Here is a 19,022-nt window from a genome sequence, read left to right as displayed (position 1 = left end):
TGTAAATTTGAGAATTTATTAGGCACAGAGGGTGACTGGAGCAGAGTTACAAAATGGCTGTTAGGTTTCCTTCACGCTGAAAAGAAGCTGGTGTTTTTCCTGTCTTCACCCTTTAAGGCTGCATTCGAATGGCCCCATCCAATCGGATGACCTCTCCATTCAAGAATGGGTTCTCGATTATGGTTTGTACCATCTGAGCGTATTCATCAGGGTCACCTAGTCGATTGGGAAAGGGCACCTGACTGGCCAAGAAGTTGCGCACTTTCTCTGGAAGGGTGGTGAGCAGTGGGGTGGCAAACAAACCTAGACAAGAGATCAGAATCCAAAGTTTATTCTTGTTTTCAGAGTTACTTGGTTCTTCCTCACATTAGTGCTAAGTTGCTGATATTTAGGTAGTAGGTACCTTCCCTCATCTGCCTATAGATCCCACCCAATTCTAGGTATGGCAAAAAAGAAAGAAAGGTCTACCTGGAGCAATAGTCATCACACGGATGCCTATGGGAGCCAGATCCCGAGCAATGGGCAGTGTCATGCCTACTATGCCCCCTTTGGATGCAGAGTATGCAGCTTGTCCAACCTGGAAAAAGAGTGGAGATCCTAAGTGGGAGAACCCCCACAAGTCATTCAGATAAGAACTTTGCCCCTGTCCACATACCTGGCCTTCAAAGGCAGCCACACTGGCAGTATTAATGATAACTCCACGTTGGCCTCCCTGGTCTGGTTCATTCTGGCCCATCTCCCCAGCAACCAGGCGGATCACATTGAAAGTGCCTAAGAGATTCACCTGGAGGGTGGAGAGAACCATGATGTAGGATCTAAGGCAGAGGCTGCCTTCTGTTTGCTTAAAAAGCTGAATGCCCACAACCAGACATTTCTTATTCCTACCCCTGGAGATCTGCCAAGGCCTTACATTGAGAACCCGCTGGAAGTCCTCCAAGGTATGGACCTGGTTCTTCTTTTGGTTGTATGTCTTAATGGCCACTGCAATTCCTGCACAGTTGACAGCCACATCTATGCGACCAAACTTTTCTTTCGCTAGAGTCAAAGCTGCTTGTACGTCCTTCTCAGAGGTCACCTTGAAAGGGTGAAGTGAAGGAAAGGAATTTATTTCTTGACATACACACACCACTAAACCTAGAGCGGAGGGCAAGCCCAGTCCTTGGATGGGAATAGAATTGTGAGAGCAAGAGGAAGGCCAAGAGAGAGTTGTGGCGGACCAAAGTGGAACATGGTAGGTACTATAGAAAAGCATTGCAAAACAGTTTTTAAATCTGTACTCTCTTTGGATTCATATGCCCCTGGTAATTCTCAGCTACTATGGATTAGGGCACTATACAACCTTGTTTTTGCTGTTTCTCTTTTGCAGTATTGACAAACTGAGGAGTCTCCCACATGCTAGGCAAGAACTCAACCACTGAGGTATATTCCAATACAACCCCGCTGAGAATTACAGGAACATGAACCAGCTTTTTTAAAAATCCATTTCTGCTGAGTTCAAGTTGTTCAACTCTGTACATACAAACTCACTGGGCAAGATAGGCATTTCCAACTATTCACATCTCCTCCAGGAAACTCTGGTGTGTCCAGTCCTCATTCCCATCATGCTGAGCCCTGGGTTCTTATTGCAGGTGCTCTCATGTGCTCAAGGACTCAGGTCAAAAGATAAAGGGAGCTGAATGAATTCACCACCCTTAGATTTATTTGTATGTTTGTGCCAGGGCACATGTGTGGAGGTCAGAGTCGGTTCTTTCCTTATACCATGTGGGTCCTGGAGACCAAACTCAGGTTGTTATGGATAGCAGCAAGTGCTTTTACTGGCTAAGCCATCTGACGGACCCTAGACACCACTCTTATGGGAGAACCCCTCTCCAAGTTTCCTTTGCACACTCTGGGAGAGTCGTAACTCACGTTGGCTGGGGCAAACACGCAGCTCTCTCCCAACTTCTTGGCTTGGGCCTCACCCCCCGAGTTAGGTAGGTCCAGAAGCACAGCTGTGGCCCCTTGTCCCACCAGTCTTTTGGCCGTAGCCAGGCCAAGGCCCGAGGCTCCTCCAGTTATTACAGCGACCAGGCCCTATGAAGAGAGGTGAACTGCTACTGTCCAAAGCACCCCACACCCTTTCACTTGCCAGTTCTACAAATCCCCGAAGACTCGGGGACGTCAGTGACCCCAATGTGCTTTCTCTCCCCCGGCTGGGACCAAGGGGAGGGGGAGGTGGGGGGCGTGTCTCACCCAGGCGTGAGTCTCTGTAACCCCTCACACACATGCAGTTAAACCTACTGAGCCCAACCGCCACAAAACTAGGCCCGGATCAGCAGGATCCTTTACTCCCGATCTCTCCTCTCTAGCTCCTGACAGCGCAGTCCTAACCTGCGTGAAAAACAAAACATTAGAGGCACAGGGCAGTCTACCTTCACGCTCCGACACGCCGCAGCCATCTTGCACCGGTCTCGCCACCGGAGGAGGGCTTTTAGGCTCCTTTGCACATGCGCTCGCTGATTGGCCCGCACAGAGCCGCCTACTGGGGCGGGGAGCTGCCGCCCCGCACGTTGGGGGGGGAGGGAGGTGGGGGCTGGGGCCGGGGGTTGGGGGTGGGGGAGGGGGAACGTGGCATGCTGCGCCCGGACCCCGGAAAGGGAAAAGTCGTGGCCCGGTTTCGTTTGTAGAAAGAATCTGGTGGCACCTGCATAGTATCACAGCACTGCTTTACCCCGCTCTCTAGCTGTCCATTTGACATGCAGCCAGCTCCACCAGAGGAAGACAGGACGAAGACAGAGACTGAGTCCCTTTCTCAATAAAGTTTTCAAGTGTAAGCGAAACCAATTCCTATTTGCCAGGTTCTACCAGGTCCTGCAGACACAGACACACAGAGGAATAATAACAGGTCCATACTTCCCAGGAGGACACAGTTTGTTTGGAGAAAGACAAAGTTACAGGACAACGAAAGGGACAGAGAACCAGCCTTTTTTTTTTTTTTTTTAATTTTCAGTGATAGAACCAAATCCCAAGTCCGTGTACCTGTACCTGTAGGACAAGTATTCTACCGCGGAGCTACAAACAGCCCAACTACAGATTCTAGAATACTCAGCCGAGGAGTGTAAAGAAAGGAAGAGGACGATTCTGAGATACAGAGAAGCAGCAGCAGAGAAATATGTTGAGGCCCTGATAGAAGGAGGCCAAATAGGATCACGCTTTTTGTGCCAGTGGATGTAGAGGTCATTAGGAGCCAGGGATAGGAGCCAGGCATTACCAAACAGGTGCTGCTGAGAGCAAAGTCACAGAGGAGACCTTTGTTCCTGGCTTTGATGCCCAGAGAGCACACTGCAGATTGGTCCTCATCCAGAGACTGTTGTTAAAAACTCAAGGCTCTGGTCATTCTAGAAGAGACTTTTCATTAATATCTCAATTAGAATCTTTTGTTTTGTTTTGTTTTGTTTTTGTTTTTCAAGACAGGGTTTCTTTGTAGTTTTTTGGAGCCTGTCCTGGAACTCGCTCTGTAGACCAGATTGGCCTCGAACTCACAGAGATCCGCCTGTCATCCACAGAGATCTTTAGGATGGACATCTAATCTGTCTTCCATCTATATTTTTCCTTAACCCAAAATTTTCAGGCCCACAAATCTCAGCCTACACTTCCTGCCTGTAACTGCATTCTGTTTATTCAATGTTAAGTATAGACTTCCCTCAAAGACGCCCGGTTGTTGACAGCCAGTATACCTATATTGATTTTCACTATTTTTATCAAAGGATTTAGCATCTGACTCACAATCTTTATTTTTAATTCTTGTGTGTGTGGCGGGGGAGTCAAAGAACAACCGTAGGAGTTGGTTCTCTCCTTCCATCACGTGGATTCTGGGAATCAAACACAGATCATCAAGCCTGGTGACAGTATCTTTACCTACCGGTTCACCATTCCCAGACTGACTATCTAAATGTTTTTGGGAAGTGCTCCCATCAACTGTGACCCTAGCAGGATGGATGTAACAAATTTGAGGCTGTGTTGGTCTCACAGCCAATATCAAGCTAGCCATGAGTAGACTACATGGTGAGTCCCTGTCTCAAAAAAAAAAAAAAAAAAAAAAAAAAAAAAAAAAAAAAAAAAAAAAGAGGCAGTTCTGCTGCTGGGACTGCATTTAAAAGAAACAAAGTTTAGCGTGGGGAGCATGGGCCTGTTGCACTCTCTTCAGTTACAGTGGGCTCTTTTGTGCTCATTTTGCATTGCCTATTCCTGTGTAGCTGCTTTTTTCATACAGAATTAAACTAAAAATAGTCCTTCCCAAGGTGGGAGGGTGGTTCCTTTCAGGCCACTCCAGCCATAACCATATTGCCACTGTAGTACTGCATATTTGAATTCTCTGCATAGCATTTAGAGATCCACCTAGTTCCTTTAGATCGGAAGGTGCTGATTTGTTTTTGAGACAGGGTCTCTCACTCTGTAGTTCAGACTATCCTGCAACTCACTACATAGACCAGGCTGACCTAAAATTTGCAGTAATCTTCCTCAGTCCTCCCACTTCAGACTGCTGAGTACTAAGACTAGAAGTGTGAGTCACCATACCCAGCTTTAAAAGTGAATTGGTTAGTCAATTAATTAGTACATGTACTTGTGGTTGTTTGCATGAGTTTATATGCACCGCATTTACTGGGGGCACTCAAAGGCAGAAGAAGGCATCATATCCCTTGCAACTGGAGGCACAAATGCTCTGAGCCACCATGTAAGTGCTAGGATCCAAACCTAGGTACTCTGTAAGAGCAGTAAGTACTCTTAGCCTGAGCCATCTCTCCAACACTGACCTCTTCTCTCTCTCTCTCTCTCTCTCTCTCTCTCTCTCTCTCTCTCTCTCTCTCTCTCTCTCTCTCTCTCTCTCTCTCTCCCTCTCTTTAAATTTGCAACTGTGTAGCCTAAGCTAGTGCCAAAATCACTAAGTAGCTGAGAATGGCACTGAACTACTGACCTCACACCTCTACTTCCCAAGTGGTGGGATTTCAGAAGGGCATTACTAAGCCCTGAGAGAAAGCAAATTCTATATGATCCCTCTTTTTTGTTGGGTTTTTTTTTTTTGAGACAGGGTTTCTTTTTGTAGCTTTGACTGTTCTCACTCACTCTGTAGAACAGGCTGGCTTCAAATTCACAGAGATTGGCCTACCTCTTCTTCCCGAGTGCTGGGATTAAAGGCGTGGGCCACCATCCGGCCATGATCTAACTATACGGCATATATTCTATACTACATAGCTTCTAAGAAAGGCCTAGGACATGGTAGTTAAACATTAAAACATTAAAAAAAGCTGGGTGGTGGTGGTGGTGCACACATTTAATACAGCACTCAGGAGGAAGAGGCGGGCGGATCTCTGTGAGTTCAAGGCCAGCCTGGTCTACAGAGCCAGTTCCAGGACAGCCAAAGCTACAGAGAAACCTGTCTTGAAAGACAAACAAACAAAAAAAAAACAAAAGGAACAAACAAAAATTTTAAATCCCTCTAAAATTAAAAGTTTGTAATTCTACACGGTATGAAAGAAGAAATAGTCTGATAATGCTTTGGGTCAGGTTTTTTTTTCACCTAATAAGTTTGGGCTCCAAATATGGAAACCAACTAATATTCAGAACTTTGGGCATGGCAAAACTGTTCCCAAAAGCTTGTGCTAAATTGTACTCTGATCCAACTGGGCCTTGTTTGTAGAATTTGTATAATCTCCTTCTGGAGGGTAAGTCTCAGGATCTCCTGCTCGTTTACCCATTGGTGAGCCAGTGCCAAGAACATAGCCTGCCATCTGTGAAGCCAATGGGAGAGTTACTAAAATAAAATGGATTAATTTTGTCAACCCTAACCAATATATAAATAAATAAACATGGGAGGTTTGTTGCCTATTAATAAATACCACAGAAGGCTGTTGTTGGAATATTCCATAACTGAACACAAGAAAGTACTTATAGCTAAAAGCAATGCTACACAACTGTAATCCTAGCTACTAGGGAATCTAAGGGGGGAGGAGCGGGAGTTAAAGGCCATCCTTGGCTACATGATGGGCTTGAGGCCAGCCTGAGTACATGAGCCATGTCCAAGATAAACAAAAAGCAAAAAAAAAAAAACCTGTGTAAGAAAACAAGACTTCAAGCAGCTCTGGGCATCTAGCAAGAGGTATGTAGAGTTTATTACTGTTATTCTTCAGAGAAGTGTTCCAATAGTCCTTTATATGCTGTGGCATCTTGCATGCTAGCCAAGTGCTCTGCCATTGTGATACTTCCCAATCCCCAAATGCAGCTTGGATTTGGCACTTCCTTTCTCCTGTTCTCTTATAACCATCACCCAAAGTTCTTGCCCATCCTATTTCAACTGGTCAGATACCACTGTTGTCCCTTTTTAAAAGATGCTTAAGGAAACAAGCCAACAAAAGCCTCTTCCTAAAATCCAATTTTTAAATACCTTTGGCGATCCCCTCTAGTTTCCTTTTTTTTCTTTATTTTGTTTTGTTTTATTTTATTTTATTAAAAATTTCTGCCTCCTCCCTGCCTCCCATTTATCCCCCTTCCCCCTCCACTTCCCCTCCCTCTCCTATCCAGAGAGCAGTAAGGGTTCCCTACCCTGTGGGAAGTCCAAGTTCCTCCCCACTCCATCCAGGTCCAAGAAGGTGAGCATCCAAACAGGCCAGGCCCCCCCAAAGCCAGTATGTGTAGTAGGATCCAAATCCAGTGTCATTGTCCTTGGCTTCTCAGCAGCCCTCATTGTCCGCCATGTTCAGGGAGTCCGGTTTTATCCCGTGCTTTTTCAGTCCCAGTCCAGCTGGGCTTGGTAAGCTCCGAATAGATCTAGTTTCCTTTTTGAGACAGGTTCACAACCACGCATCCCTGGCTAACCTGGAGTCTCCCCCTCGCTTTTAAGGTTCTCCATCATCTGATGGATGTGGACTGTCTAGCTTCAGCCAGTAAGACACTACACTTTTTGGTAATAATGCACAACTTTATAACTAACTCCCTGCAGTGGTATGACTGTTACAGAAGATCACCAAACTGTACTTGGAAAGAGCGAGAACTCAAGCTATTGGGCAATAATAGAATTTGAGTTAGTGCTTCAAATAATAGGACTCCAGTCCTTTGTCTCATTCAATTTTGTTGTTATTGGTTGTTTTTTGTTTTTGTTTGTTTGTTTGTTGTTTCTTTTTGGTTTTTCGAGACAGGATTTTTCTGTATAACAGCCCTGTCTGTCTGTCCTGGAACTCATTTTGTAGACCAGGCTAGCCTCAAACTCACAGAGATCCACCTACATCTGCCTCCTGAAAACTGGGATTAAAGGCATGCGCCACCACCACCTAGCTGTTTTTTTGCTTTGTTTTTGCTTGTTTGTTTGTTTTTGGTTTTTGGTTTTGTTGTTTTTATTTTTGTTTTTTCAAGACAAGATTTCTCTGTGTAACAACCCTGGCTGTCCTGGAACTCACTTTGGACCAGGCTACCCTAAAACTTAGAGAGATCCTTCTGCATCTGTCTCCCAAGAGATGGGATTCAAGGCATGCACCACCACCACCTGGCCTCATAAACTCTTTATTGGCAACACAGCATTACTTTTTGGTATTTTTTTTTTTCTGATTAGTGGGCTTTAACTCTTAGTCTGTGTTGTTACAGATCTCTAGCAGAAATTTTATTTTTTCCAGTTTTCCTTTTTTTAAATTAAACTTAATTTTTATTTTATATGTAAGGTGTTCTGCCTGCATGTATGCCTATACACCACATGTGCATGCAGTGCCCACAAAGGTCAGAAGAGGGTGTTGTATCTCCTAAGAATGGAGTTACAGATGGTTCTGAGCCACCATGGGTGCTAGGAATCAAACCTGGATCCTCTAGGAGAGCAACCAGTGCTCTTAATCGTTGGGCCATCTGTCCAGTCCCTTTATTTGATTTTTTATTTTAATTAATTAATTAATTTATTTATTTATTTATTTTGGTTTTTCGAGACAGGGTTTCTCTGCAGCTTTAGAGCCTGTCCTGGAGCTAGCTCTTGTAGACCAGGCTGGTCTCGAACTCACAGAGATCCGCCTGCCTCTGCCTCCCGAGTGCTGGGATTAAAGGTGTGCGCCACCGCCGCCCGGCTATTTGATTTTTTAAAAAAGCAAACATGTTTACAGAAGCAGAAAAACAGAAAAGTCAAGGCATCTATTTGAGTATTGTCTACTTCTCTATTTCTCCAGGCAATATGGTGCTTGGCACAGAGAGCAAGGACAGTTCCAAGAGACGATGTAATACATTTAACCCTCAGTCAAGGCTGCACTGCCTTGCTCTTTCCTACCATTTAGCCTTCCTTTCCCTTTTTTTCCAGGCTATGCTAGAACTTAACCCACTTCTCCTTCTGTAGCATCACCAGATAAGCATATGGTGCAAATCTGTGTGTACCTTGCATTTTTTATTGTCAACTCTAAGAGTTCTACCCCACAAGTGACTGCCGGGATACTGAGATATTCCTCAGGCACCTACAGCTCCATATGCCTGCCAGTGAGCCAGCACCTACCCTCCCAAAGGGCTGGAGAGCTAGTTTGACCTGTGTATCCGTATTAAACGATACCACGTGGCTCAATGCATAAGAGAATGGCATTGTTTGCTCGGTGAATAGATGGATATGAGGGATACTGCGATGAGCCTACATCTTCTGGTGGACTCAGTAAACAGCCCAATCACTATGCAGCAGAAATTCTTCCTATAATCCACCTTCCCTTCCTGACCATGGAAGAGCCCCTTCCTGCTTCCATATCCATCCAGGTAGGCAGTCTGGAAGGCTGAGAGTCATCTGCGTATGCACTTAGTGAGGCTGTTATAGGACCAGCTGGGTTTTTATTTTATTTTATTCTCTGTTTTGGTTTTTTAGAGCAACAAGGAGTGGGAGGGTGACAACCGTATCCTGGACATAAGGAAAACAGTAAGGGAGAGGTGGGGGGAGGAGGAGAAAGAGAGATATGAAGAGCCCAGAGAAAAGCAGGGGAAACAGGTAGGAAGAAAGTCAAGACAGGAGAAAGCACCTGGCACCAGTGTAAGGAGTGACAGATGCCTCAAACAGGAGGTGGAAGCTGGGGGGGGGGGAGGGAAAGGGAGGCTATGGCACTCAATGCAAAGCTATTCTTCCCGTCGAACTCCTCCCCAGACCTCCTGCTAACAGAGGTGAGACAAAGTGGAATATACCACCTGCTCGTGGTCAGAGGTATACACGGGGCCTTGGCCTTCTGGGCCTCCTAGTTCTCCAGCTCAGGGGATGTAGTGTCTCACACAGCCCCAAATAGGGAGGATCTTCCACTTGGTTCCAGCCTAGGGTAGAATTAGGAAAGCCTCAGAACATACATAATAAATGACCATTGGGGAAGATGAGTCTGCCTGGGAGGAGTCTCAGCTGCCCCTGAAATCCCTGTTCTTGTGATTTGGACAACACTCAGAAGTGGGAATCCTGCAAGTAGGTAGAATTTATTACAACGTAAGGCGTGGCAGTCTCAAATATGAGACTGGATAATGGTCAAACAGACCATTGCAGAGGAAGACACATTCTCAAGGGGCGGGAAGACTTCCAGAGATACATGGTACTGACTTACATTTTTAGGTGGACTTAATATTGCTTATAATGTCTTTAGAACAGACAGCTTTCCTGAGGAGGGTTTTCCTGCCCAAGTGATTGACAGGCACCTTTGGGTGAATTTAGGGAGGGAACAATGCTATACCTCTGGCTTTTTTTTTTCACTAGGAAGCCACAGCTAAATGCTGATTTTATGGCTTTCTAGACAGTTTAGAATGTCAGGGCACCACAGAGTGTAAAATATAACTCAGATCCTATTCTTTATTTTTTCCCTCTTTATTATTATTTCTATTGATATTTATTGAGCTCTACATTTTTCTCTGCTCCCCTCCCTGTCTCTCCCCTCCCACCTTCAATCCTCCCCCAAGGTCTCCATGCTCCCAATTTACTCAGGAGATCTTGTCTTTTTCTACTTCCCATGTTGATTCCATCTATGTAAATCTCTCTTAGTGTCTGCATTGTTGTCTAAGTTCTCTGGGATTGTGGTTTGTAGGGTGGTTTTCTTTGCTTTTCTTTTTTTTCTTTAAAAACCACCTATGAGTGAGTACATATGATAATTGTCTTTATGTGTCTGGGATACCTCACTCAAAATAATGTTTTCTAGCTCCATCCATTTTCCTGCAAAATTCAAGCTATCGGTTTTTTTTGTTTGTTTTGCTTTGCTTTGCTTTTTCTGTGTAGTACTCAATTGTGTAAATGTACCACATCTTTCTTATCCACTCTTCGATTGAGGGGCAAACAAAGCTGCTATGAACATAGTTGAGCACATGTCCTTGTGGCACGATTGAGAATCCTTTAGATATATACCCAAAAGTGGTATTACTGGCTCTTGAGGAAGGTTGTTCCCTAATTTTCTAAGAAATCGCCACACTGACATCCAAAGGGGTTGTACCAGCTTGCATTCCCACCAGCAATGCAGAAGTGTTCCCTTTCCCCACAACCTCTCCAGCATAAGTTGTCATCAGTGTTTTTGATCTTGGCCATTCTTACAGGTGTAAGATGGAATCTCAGAGTTGTTTTGATTTGCATTTCTCTGATGACTAAGGATGTTGAACATTTCCTTAAGTGTCTTTCAGCCATTTTAGATTCCTCTGTTGAGAGTTCTCTGTTTAGGTCTGTACTCCATTTTTTTATTGGATTATATGATCTTTTGGTGTCCAAATTTTTTGAGTTCTTTGTATATTTTGGAGATCAGACCTCTGTCTGATGTGGGGTTGGTGAAGATCTATTCCCATTCTGTAGGTTGTCGTTTTGTCTTGTTGACCATGTCCTTTGCTTTACAGAAGCTTTTCAGTTTCAGGAGGTCCCATTTATTAATTGTTTCTCTCAGTGTCTGTGCTGCTGGAATTATATTTAGGAAGTGGTCTCCTGTGCCAATGCGTTCAAGTGTACTTCCCACTTTCTCTTCCAGTGTGGCTGGCTTTATGTTGAGGTCTTTGATCCATTTGGACTTGAGTTTTGTGCATGGTGATAGATATGGGTCTGTTATCATTCTTCTACATGTTGATATCCAGTTATGCCAGCACCACTTGTTAAATATGCTTTCTTTTTTCCATTTGATATTTTTTGCTTCTTTATCAAAGATCAGGTATTCAAAAATGTGTGGATTGATACCCGGGTCTTCTATTCTGTTCCATTGGTCCTCTTGTCTGTTTTCAGTACTGTAGCTCTGTAGTAGAGTTTGAAGTCAGGGATTGTGATGCCTCTATAAGTTCTTTTATTGTACACAGATTCTATTATTTATAAAAATGCATTTATTTATATGTGTGTGCACAGCCTGCACATGTGCGTGAGGGTAGGCATGTAGATGGAAGGCAGATAACAACTTTAAGGAGTTGGTGTCTCCTTTGACGATGGGGGTTCTTTCTTCCTTCCTTCCTTCCTTCCTTCCTTCTTTCCTTTCTTTTCCTTCTTTCCTTATTTCCTTTCTCTCTCTCTTTCTCTTTCTTTCTTTCTTTCTTTCTTTCTTTCTTTCTTTAAAAAATTAGTCTTATCATGCAAGTACTAATAATCAGACCTGGCCCTGCTGAGATTCTAAGAGCAGATGACACCAGGTGTGTTCAGGATGGCGTGGCCATAGATGGCCTCTGAGTCTTGCATTCCTCCCCAGCCAGTTGTTTACATGACATCTAGATTGAAAACTAGCCCAAACTAACCATTAGCAGTGTGTGTGTGTGTGTGTGTGTGTGTGTGTGTGTGTGTGTGTGTAGAATCCCTCTTACAGAATGAAGTACAAATGTGTACTTACAATATAGGCTATGCAATACCCCTATCTCTGTGCCCCATCATAACGAACTAAGATTTTAAGCCCCAGTCGTACTATTTGACTCATATGCCGCATGTGAAGTTCTGTAGTGAATGCATTAACTCTGACCATAACCATATAAGATAGGTAGTACAAATAAATAAAGTCACTATTGGAAAGTCTAGCTAAGACAAGAGAGAAAGTCGGGCAATTGGAGGCTAGAGAGATGGTTCAATATTTAAGAGCACTTGCGGCTACTCTGCTAACGGACCTGCGTTTGGATCCAAGCACCCACATCAGACAGTTCATAACTACCTATAACTCCAGATCATGGAGATCTGAAGCCTTTTTCTGGTTTCCTTTGGCACCTACACATGTGGCACAAACACTCATACATATACATATACATAAGGTAAAAATAATATTTAAAAGAATGAAAAATTATGGGGACATAGGAGAGAAAGGAGCCTGCCATTCCAGAATCTGATTAAAGCCTCTTACCAGTGGAGAAGCAAGAATTCCAGCACAGTCAATAACATTGACTACAAAAGGCTGTCAACATAGAGTTGATATTCCTTTCATAAATAGTTTATGTTAAAATAGCAATGGTCCAGGCTTAAGGCCTGAATGTATGTGACCTTGGATAGACCGTCATTCCTTTCCCCAAACATTGCCTGAGATTTTCAACTACAACTATTTACAGTAAATATATCCTACGAGGCTTTACTTTATATATCTGTGTGTTGTAGAATATTTTTAAGGTGTGCCACGTTTGTTTATGCTCTGAACATTTGTTAACCATATAAAGATGGGTTACTTCTGTTTATGCTGCATTTGTTTAACTTTGTGAACCTGTGATTCGTTGTCTAAAACACCTGATGGTCGAATAAACAGCTGAATGGCCCAGGCAGGAGAAAGGACAAGCGGAGCTGACAGGCAAAGAGTATTAATAAGGAGGAGAACTCTAGGATGAGAGAAGCAGCAAGAGAGAACAAGGAGAGGAGGATGTCAGGCACCAGCCACTCGGCCACCCAGCCAGATGCGGAATAAGCTATACAGAAGTGAGAGAAAGCCCAGAGGCAAAAGGTACATGGGATAATTTAAGTTAGAAAAGGTGACTAGAAACAAGCCAAGCTTAGACCAGGCATTTATAAGAATAAGCCTCCGTGTCTGATTCCCCCAGGAGTTGGGTTGTGCCCCCCCCCCTCAAAAGCAAAAGAACCAAAGAGCCCTAAAGAGTAAAGAGTAAAAGCAACAGCATCTGTGTGGCTAGATTTTTACCTTATGGATTGGGAGCTTAACAAACGCCTCTCAGGAACCACTCAGCAATAAGAAAGTAACTTCAAAATGCCACCAAAATCCATATAGCAAGGACTGCTTGCTTCACTATTTTGAGACCTCAAGCCATTATATCAGGAGAAAAGTATTTGAAGCTTGGGGCAGAGGCAGTGAAAACAGCCTGGATCGAGTATCCTGCAGACAGCCACTCCCTAAGTCAAACCTCCTATTTCTAAAGAAGGAGAAATAGACTTGAATCCTCTGACCTTTGGTCAGGGTGGAATGGATCTATCTCTATATGCCACCCCAATGTCCAAAACACCAAGAAACTGAACTTTAGGTCAGGGTGTGTAGCCATACTTGTCAACAACCTCATCATCAGAAGCATGCATGGGCAGCCCATTTATAACAGTTCTCCAGTTGTTCCTGTCCTGGGCAGTCCTAGATGCTTGTGTTATTGTCATACCCATGCTCCACAGTCTTCCTTTACACTGTCTATGGAGCGTTTTTTTGGGCCTTCATCTTCACCTTATCCATTGCACTCCTCCAAGCAGTGCTATCCTCGGGTATCTGCTGTCACTCATTCTCATAACATGGTCAAAGTATCTTAAGCACCATTGCCGTATCCTGTCGCTTACTTCCTTCTGTAGATGAAGATTTTCTTATGTCATCGTTGTGCAGCCTAGCTCTTTGTGCAACACCTAGAATCCTCCTGAGACACGCCATTGCAAACACATTTGGCCGCTGCTCTGAGGATTGTTTCATTGTCCAGGTTTCAGAGTTGTAAAGAAGGCAGCTCAAGACAAGTGTCTCATAGACTTCTAATTTTGTTGTCATTATGTCTCTTACTGACCAAACCTTTCCTAGTGCCTGGAATGTAGCCCTCACTATCCCTATCTGCCTCTTGACATCTGAAATAGATTCGTCCTTTGAACTGAGGTTTCCTTCCAGGTAGACAAAGTTGACTTGTCAACAACCGCAAGAGAGCAAAATAAGGTCAAACTCTCTGACCTTCAGACAAGGTGGAATAGGCACGTATTTTTGGGCTTCCACACTCAATTGAGAAAATGCCTCCATAAGATCTGGCTGTATGGCATTTTCTTAATCAGGGACTGATAGGGTGGGCCCTGCCCATTGTAGGTGGTACCACCTCTGGGCTGGTGGTCCTTCCTTCTATAAGAAAGTAGCCTGAGCAAGCCAGGGGAAGCGAGCCAGTAAGCAGAACTCCTCCGTGGCCTCTGCATCAACTCCTGCCTCCAGGTTCCTACCCTCTTTGAGTTCCTAACCTGACTTTCTTTGGTGATGAACTACGATTGAAAGGGTAAGCAGAAATAAACCCTTTCTTCCCCAATTTGGTTTTTGTTCATGGTGTTTTGTTGCAGCAACAGAAACCCTAAGACTTTTTTTAAAAAAAAAAAAAGAGCGAGAAAAAATGCACAGGGTTGGATGCATGGGGAGTTGGGGAGGATCTGGGAAGAGATGAGGGAGGGGAAACCATGATCAGAATATATCACATGAAAAGCAAAACAAAGAGCTAAATGACCCATTTAAAAAATGGGCTTGGAATCTGAACAGAGAATTCTTAAAAGATGAAATTAAAATGCCTGAGAAATATCTCAAAAAAATGTTCATGTTCCCTAACAATTAGAGAAATGCAAATCAAAACAACTTTCTTCTTAACCCAATCAGAACTGCAAAGATCAATGGAACAAAATGGTGATGAGAACGTAGGGAAAAGGGAACTTACAGTCACTGTGGGTGGCATTAAAAACTGGTGCAGCCATTATGGAAATTAATGTGGCGATTCCTCAAAAAAAATAAAAACTAGAAATAGATCTACCTTATGGTGCAGCTATACTATCTACATATGTCCAAAGGACTCAACATCCTACTCCACAGACACTTGCTCAGGCTTGGTCATTGTTCCTCTGTTCACAATAGCCAGGAAATGGAAACAACCCAAATGTCCTCCAACAGATGAATGGGTAATGACAATGTGCTGCATATACATTATGGAATGCTATTCGGCTGTGAAGAAAAATGAAATCACGAATTTTGCAAGTAATTGGATGGAACTAGAAAAGATCATATTGAATGAGGTAATTCGGGCACAGAAAGACAAACATCACACACTCTCTCTCATCAGACATTCTCAGTTCCAAGTCTTCGATGTGAGCACATAGCCTGAAGTAACTGCAGAAACCAGGAGAGTAAAAGAGACCCCAGAAGGAGTACAAGAGAGAGAAGGCTAACAGGGTCTAAGTGATTTGAAAGGAGAAGTGGGAAAATGGGGGAGGGATTTAATTAGGGAGGTGAAAGGAATATAAATGAGAAGAAGGAGGAAGCAAAGTAAAATAAGAATGTCTGAAAAAGTTGTAAGCCACCATGTTATTATCTACCTATAATTACATATGATACATAGAAGTCTGTATATGCATATACTTAACATAGTTGAATTATAGTTTTCCCATCTGAGCTGGCAATGCTCCCCACAAGAGCCATAGATGATCTAACAAAACCCCCAACACCAGTAATGAGAAGCCCTCTTTCAAGTTGTTGGTCAGTATTCTCCAAGAGACTCCCAAAACACTATAATTGCTATTGCATGGCACAATAACCCAAGGGTACAACAGTGGCTCACACCTTGGCAGTAAGGTCCACTCAACAAGAGGGTACTGGAATCTTAGCCAGCTACCCAGGGCTAGTAAAATCATGTATGTTGGAAGTGTACCAATGACTACAATTTTATTAAAGCCAACATAATTCCTAACTACATTCTAAATATTTATCCTTATACCTACAGATAAGTGCAGTTGTCATCCCTCATCAAAGAAGTTTCTCTTTGCAACAGAGGGAAAACTTTCTAGAAAACCACAACTGACCAAAATGCAGAAAACAAGAACAAAACATTGTGTGCTTCCTAGTCCCAACTGATACGTCTGTCTATAACACAACTTCTGTACTTAAGGCTCAGGGATCATTGCGGGAGAGGGGCCAGAAAGACTGTAAGAGCCAGGGAAATGGGAAGTTTGCTGTAAGGTTGTGTTTCCTAGAAATATCTAAGAGGTTAAACTCATGAAGTCTGGTCTTCATGAGCCTAAACATGACCTTGAAGAACAATGTTACAAATGGACGGATGGGCTGGCATAGAACGGGGAAATCTTGTGGGGCCCCAACCCTAGACAAAGAACTGTGGGTATCTGGTGAATGATAAAAATGAAAGAAATGATCTTTCCTAGGGATGAGCCCCCAATAGCATATACTATACCAAGTGGTCAGCCCTAAGATCATATACATACGGGAACCTTACACAGACTAAACAGGTTGAATTTATGTATTTGTGTATATGTAACAACAATGAAAGAAAAAGAGTCTAGGATTTGGGAGAGAACAAGGAGGTGCATGTAAAGGATCTGAGGGAGGAAACGGAAGAGGGGATTATGTAATCATACTTTTGTTTTCATTCTTTTTTCAAGACAGGCTTTCTCTGTGTAACAGCTCTGGCTGTCCTGGAACTCACTCTGTAGATCAGGCTGGCCTTGAATTTACAGAGATCCACCTGTCTCTGCCTCCCAAGTGCTGAGATTAAAGGTGTGCACCACCACCACCTGGCAATTATACTAATTTTAAAAATTAAAAACTTACTACTAAAAACATAAATATGGTCTAGAGAGATGGCTAAGTGATTAAGTGCATTTGTGGCTCCTACAGGGGACATGGGTTCAGTTTCGAGGACCCACATTGGGTGACTCACAGCTGTGTGTAACTCTAGTTCCAGGGGATCCGGTGCCATTTTCTAGCCTATGTAGGCAATATACACATGTGGTACACATACAGACAAGTAGAGATGCACACACACGCACAAAATAAATTAATAATTCAAAACATAAATATAGAACATGCCATGTATGATCATGCACACATTAATCCCAGTACTCAGGAGGGAGGGGCAGGCAGACATCCGTGAGTCTGAGGCCAGTCTGGGCTACAAAAGTGAGTTTCAGGACAGCCAAGGCTTTGAAGTAAAACCCTGCCTCAAAAAAAGAAAGAAAGAAAGAAAGAAAGAAAGAAAGAAAGAAAGAAAGAAAGAAAGGAAGGAAGGAAGGAAGGAAGGAAAGGAAAGGAAAGGAAAGGAAAGGAAAGGAAAGGAAAGGAAAGGAAAGGAAAGGAAAGGAAAGGAAAGGAAAGAAAAGAAAAGAAAAAACTACTACAGGAGGCGGTAGTGGTACAAGCCTTTAATCCCTGCTCTTGGGAGACAGTGACAGGTTAACTTCTGAGTTTGAGAACGGCCTGATTCACAGAGTGAGTTCTAGGACAGCCAGAACTGCTACACAGAAAAACCCTGTCTCAAAACAAAAATCAACACACAAACACACACACGCGCGCGCACACACACACACACACACACACACACACCAAAAACAAGGAACAAATCCTACAGGAATATATAAGCTTTATGCAGCTGGGGGGGGCAGTATAACATAAGGGCCTGCTTGTTTGTTGGGGTTTCTGGCCTGCCCAGTTCCCACAGCTGGTAGCTAAGTGCTCTAATTCTACACTCGGCCTCTCAGACCTGCAGCATTAACACTGTGAAAGGAAACCAATAGGCATTCTTGTCATCGTGCCCTAGTTTATCTCTGCTGGCTACAGAATATAATGCCAGGAACAGATAAATCTTGGAACTGATAGCTGCTTCAAATCATTTCTGTAATAAGATATGTTGGCTCAATTAAATTGTTTTTAAAAATAATTGTTTCTTGTTCCTTTGCTTGCTTGCTCTTGTTTTTATGAGGCATGGCCTCACATTACATTCCTGGATAGGCTGGAATTCACTCTGTGGGATGGCCCCAAACTTTCGATGGTCTTCTCTTCTTTGTCTCCCACATGCTATAGAGTTAGAGGCATGTGCAACCACATCCAGTATGGAAGCATTTTTTAAGATTCATTTTTTTATTTATGTGTATTTTTTAATGAAATTTTTTCATTATTTTACATACCAACCACAGTTTCCCCTCCCTCCTCTCTTCCTGTTCCCTCTCCTCTCCCCCCTCCCACCCCACCCACCTTCCCTATCCCCACTCTCCCAACCCCCACATCCTCTCCTCCTCCAATCAGAAAGGGGCAGCCCCCCCCCATGGGAGTCAACAAAGCATGGCATATTAAATTGAGTCAAGCCCAAGCTCCTCCTCCTGCATCGAGGCTGGGCAAGGCATCCCAGCATGGGGAATAGGTTTCAAAAATCTAGCTCATGTGTGTACTAGCCCATGTATGGGTTCCCACGGTGGACAGGAAAGAGCATCTGATCCCCTGGAATTGAAGGTGACAGGTATTTGTGAACCTTCTGATGTGGGTCCTGGAAGGAAACGGATCTTGGTCCTCTGTAAGAGCAATATACACTTAACTGCAGAGCCATTTCTTGAGCCCTCTTGGAAGCATTTTGTGGACAGTTTTACATTTACTATATGTAATAGTGAGTTGTGTTGGTTGTTGTAAGCATCAATTTGATGATGTTTACTATATATTGTTGCTTTTCTCTATATGTTACCAGCCCTCATTCAAAACCCAAAGCATAGCAGTTTACTGCTTTAGTTGGCAGTGTGAACCTGGGAGAACAGAGCCTAAAAATGAGGTGAACTAAAGTCTCATGTAATAGCCAACTTTATTCAGAAGAGCAGACAATTTATACTCTGAGAGATAAGAATCAAATGAGTAGCCAGGCGGTGGTGGCGCACACCTTTAATCCCAGTACTTGGGAGGCAGAGGCCAGCGGATCTCTGTGAGTTCAAGGCCAGACTGGTCTACAAGAGCTAGTTCCAGGACCGGCTCCAAAGCTACAGACAAACCCTGTCTCGAAAAAAGACAGAGGGGGAAAAAAAAAAAGAATCACATGAGTAAAGTGTCCAGTCTCAAGGATGAGCCACATGTGGTAGACAAGATGCACATGGCAAAACCATGTTT

General features: G+C 43.5%; 1 protein-coding gene across 1 annotated transcript; it reads right to left on the bottom strand.

Moving 5' to 3' along the window:
• Positions 1-2: 2 nt before the first annotated feature.
• Positions 3-2,518, bottom strand: Hsd17b10 (hydroxysteroid 17-beta dehydrogenase 10). Its single transcript, XM_038316639.2, has 6 exons — positions 2,412-2,518; positions 1,909-2,073; positions 911-1,075; positions 656-784; positions 469-577; positions 3-303 (listed from the first exon to the last, which is right to left on the bottom strand). Exons 1-6 carry the CDS (start codon positions 2,436-2,438, stop codon positions 113-115), a joined length of 786 nt encoding a protein of 261 aa, XP_038172567.1. The 5' UTR covers positions 2,439-2,518; the 3' UTR covers positions 3-112.
• Positions 2,519-19,022: the final 16,504 nt, after the last annotated feature.

The sequence above is a fragment of the Arvicola amphibius genome, chromosome X, assembly GCF_903992535.2.
Source record: "Arvicola amphibius chromosome X, mArvAmp1.2, whole genome shotgun sequence".
In the NCBI taxonomy this organism is placed as follows: Eukaryota; Metazoa; Chordata; class Mammalia; order Rodentia; family Cricetidae; genus Arvicola; species Arvicola amphibius.
This window is presented reverse-complemented; position numbering and strand designations above follow the sequence as displayed.

Bases quoted from the DNA above. Each gene is read 5' to 3' on its own strand.
- Hsd17b10 (XM_038316639.2), bottom strand. From the start codon at position 2,438: ATGGCTGCGGCGTGTCGGAGCGTGAAG. The intron at 2,074-2,411 runs GTAGACTGCCCT...CTCTCTTCATAG, and splicing joins CGGCGTGTCGGAGCGTGAAG to GGCCTGGTCGCTGTAATAAC. The intron at 1,076-1,908 runs GTGAGTTACGAC...CACCCTTTCAAG, and splicing joins GCGTGTTTGCCCCAGCCAAC to GTGACCTCTGAGAAGGACGT.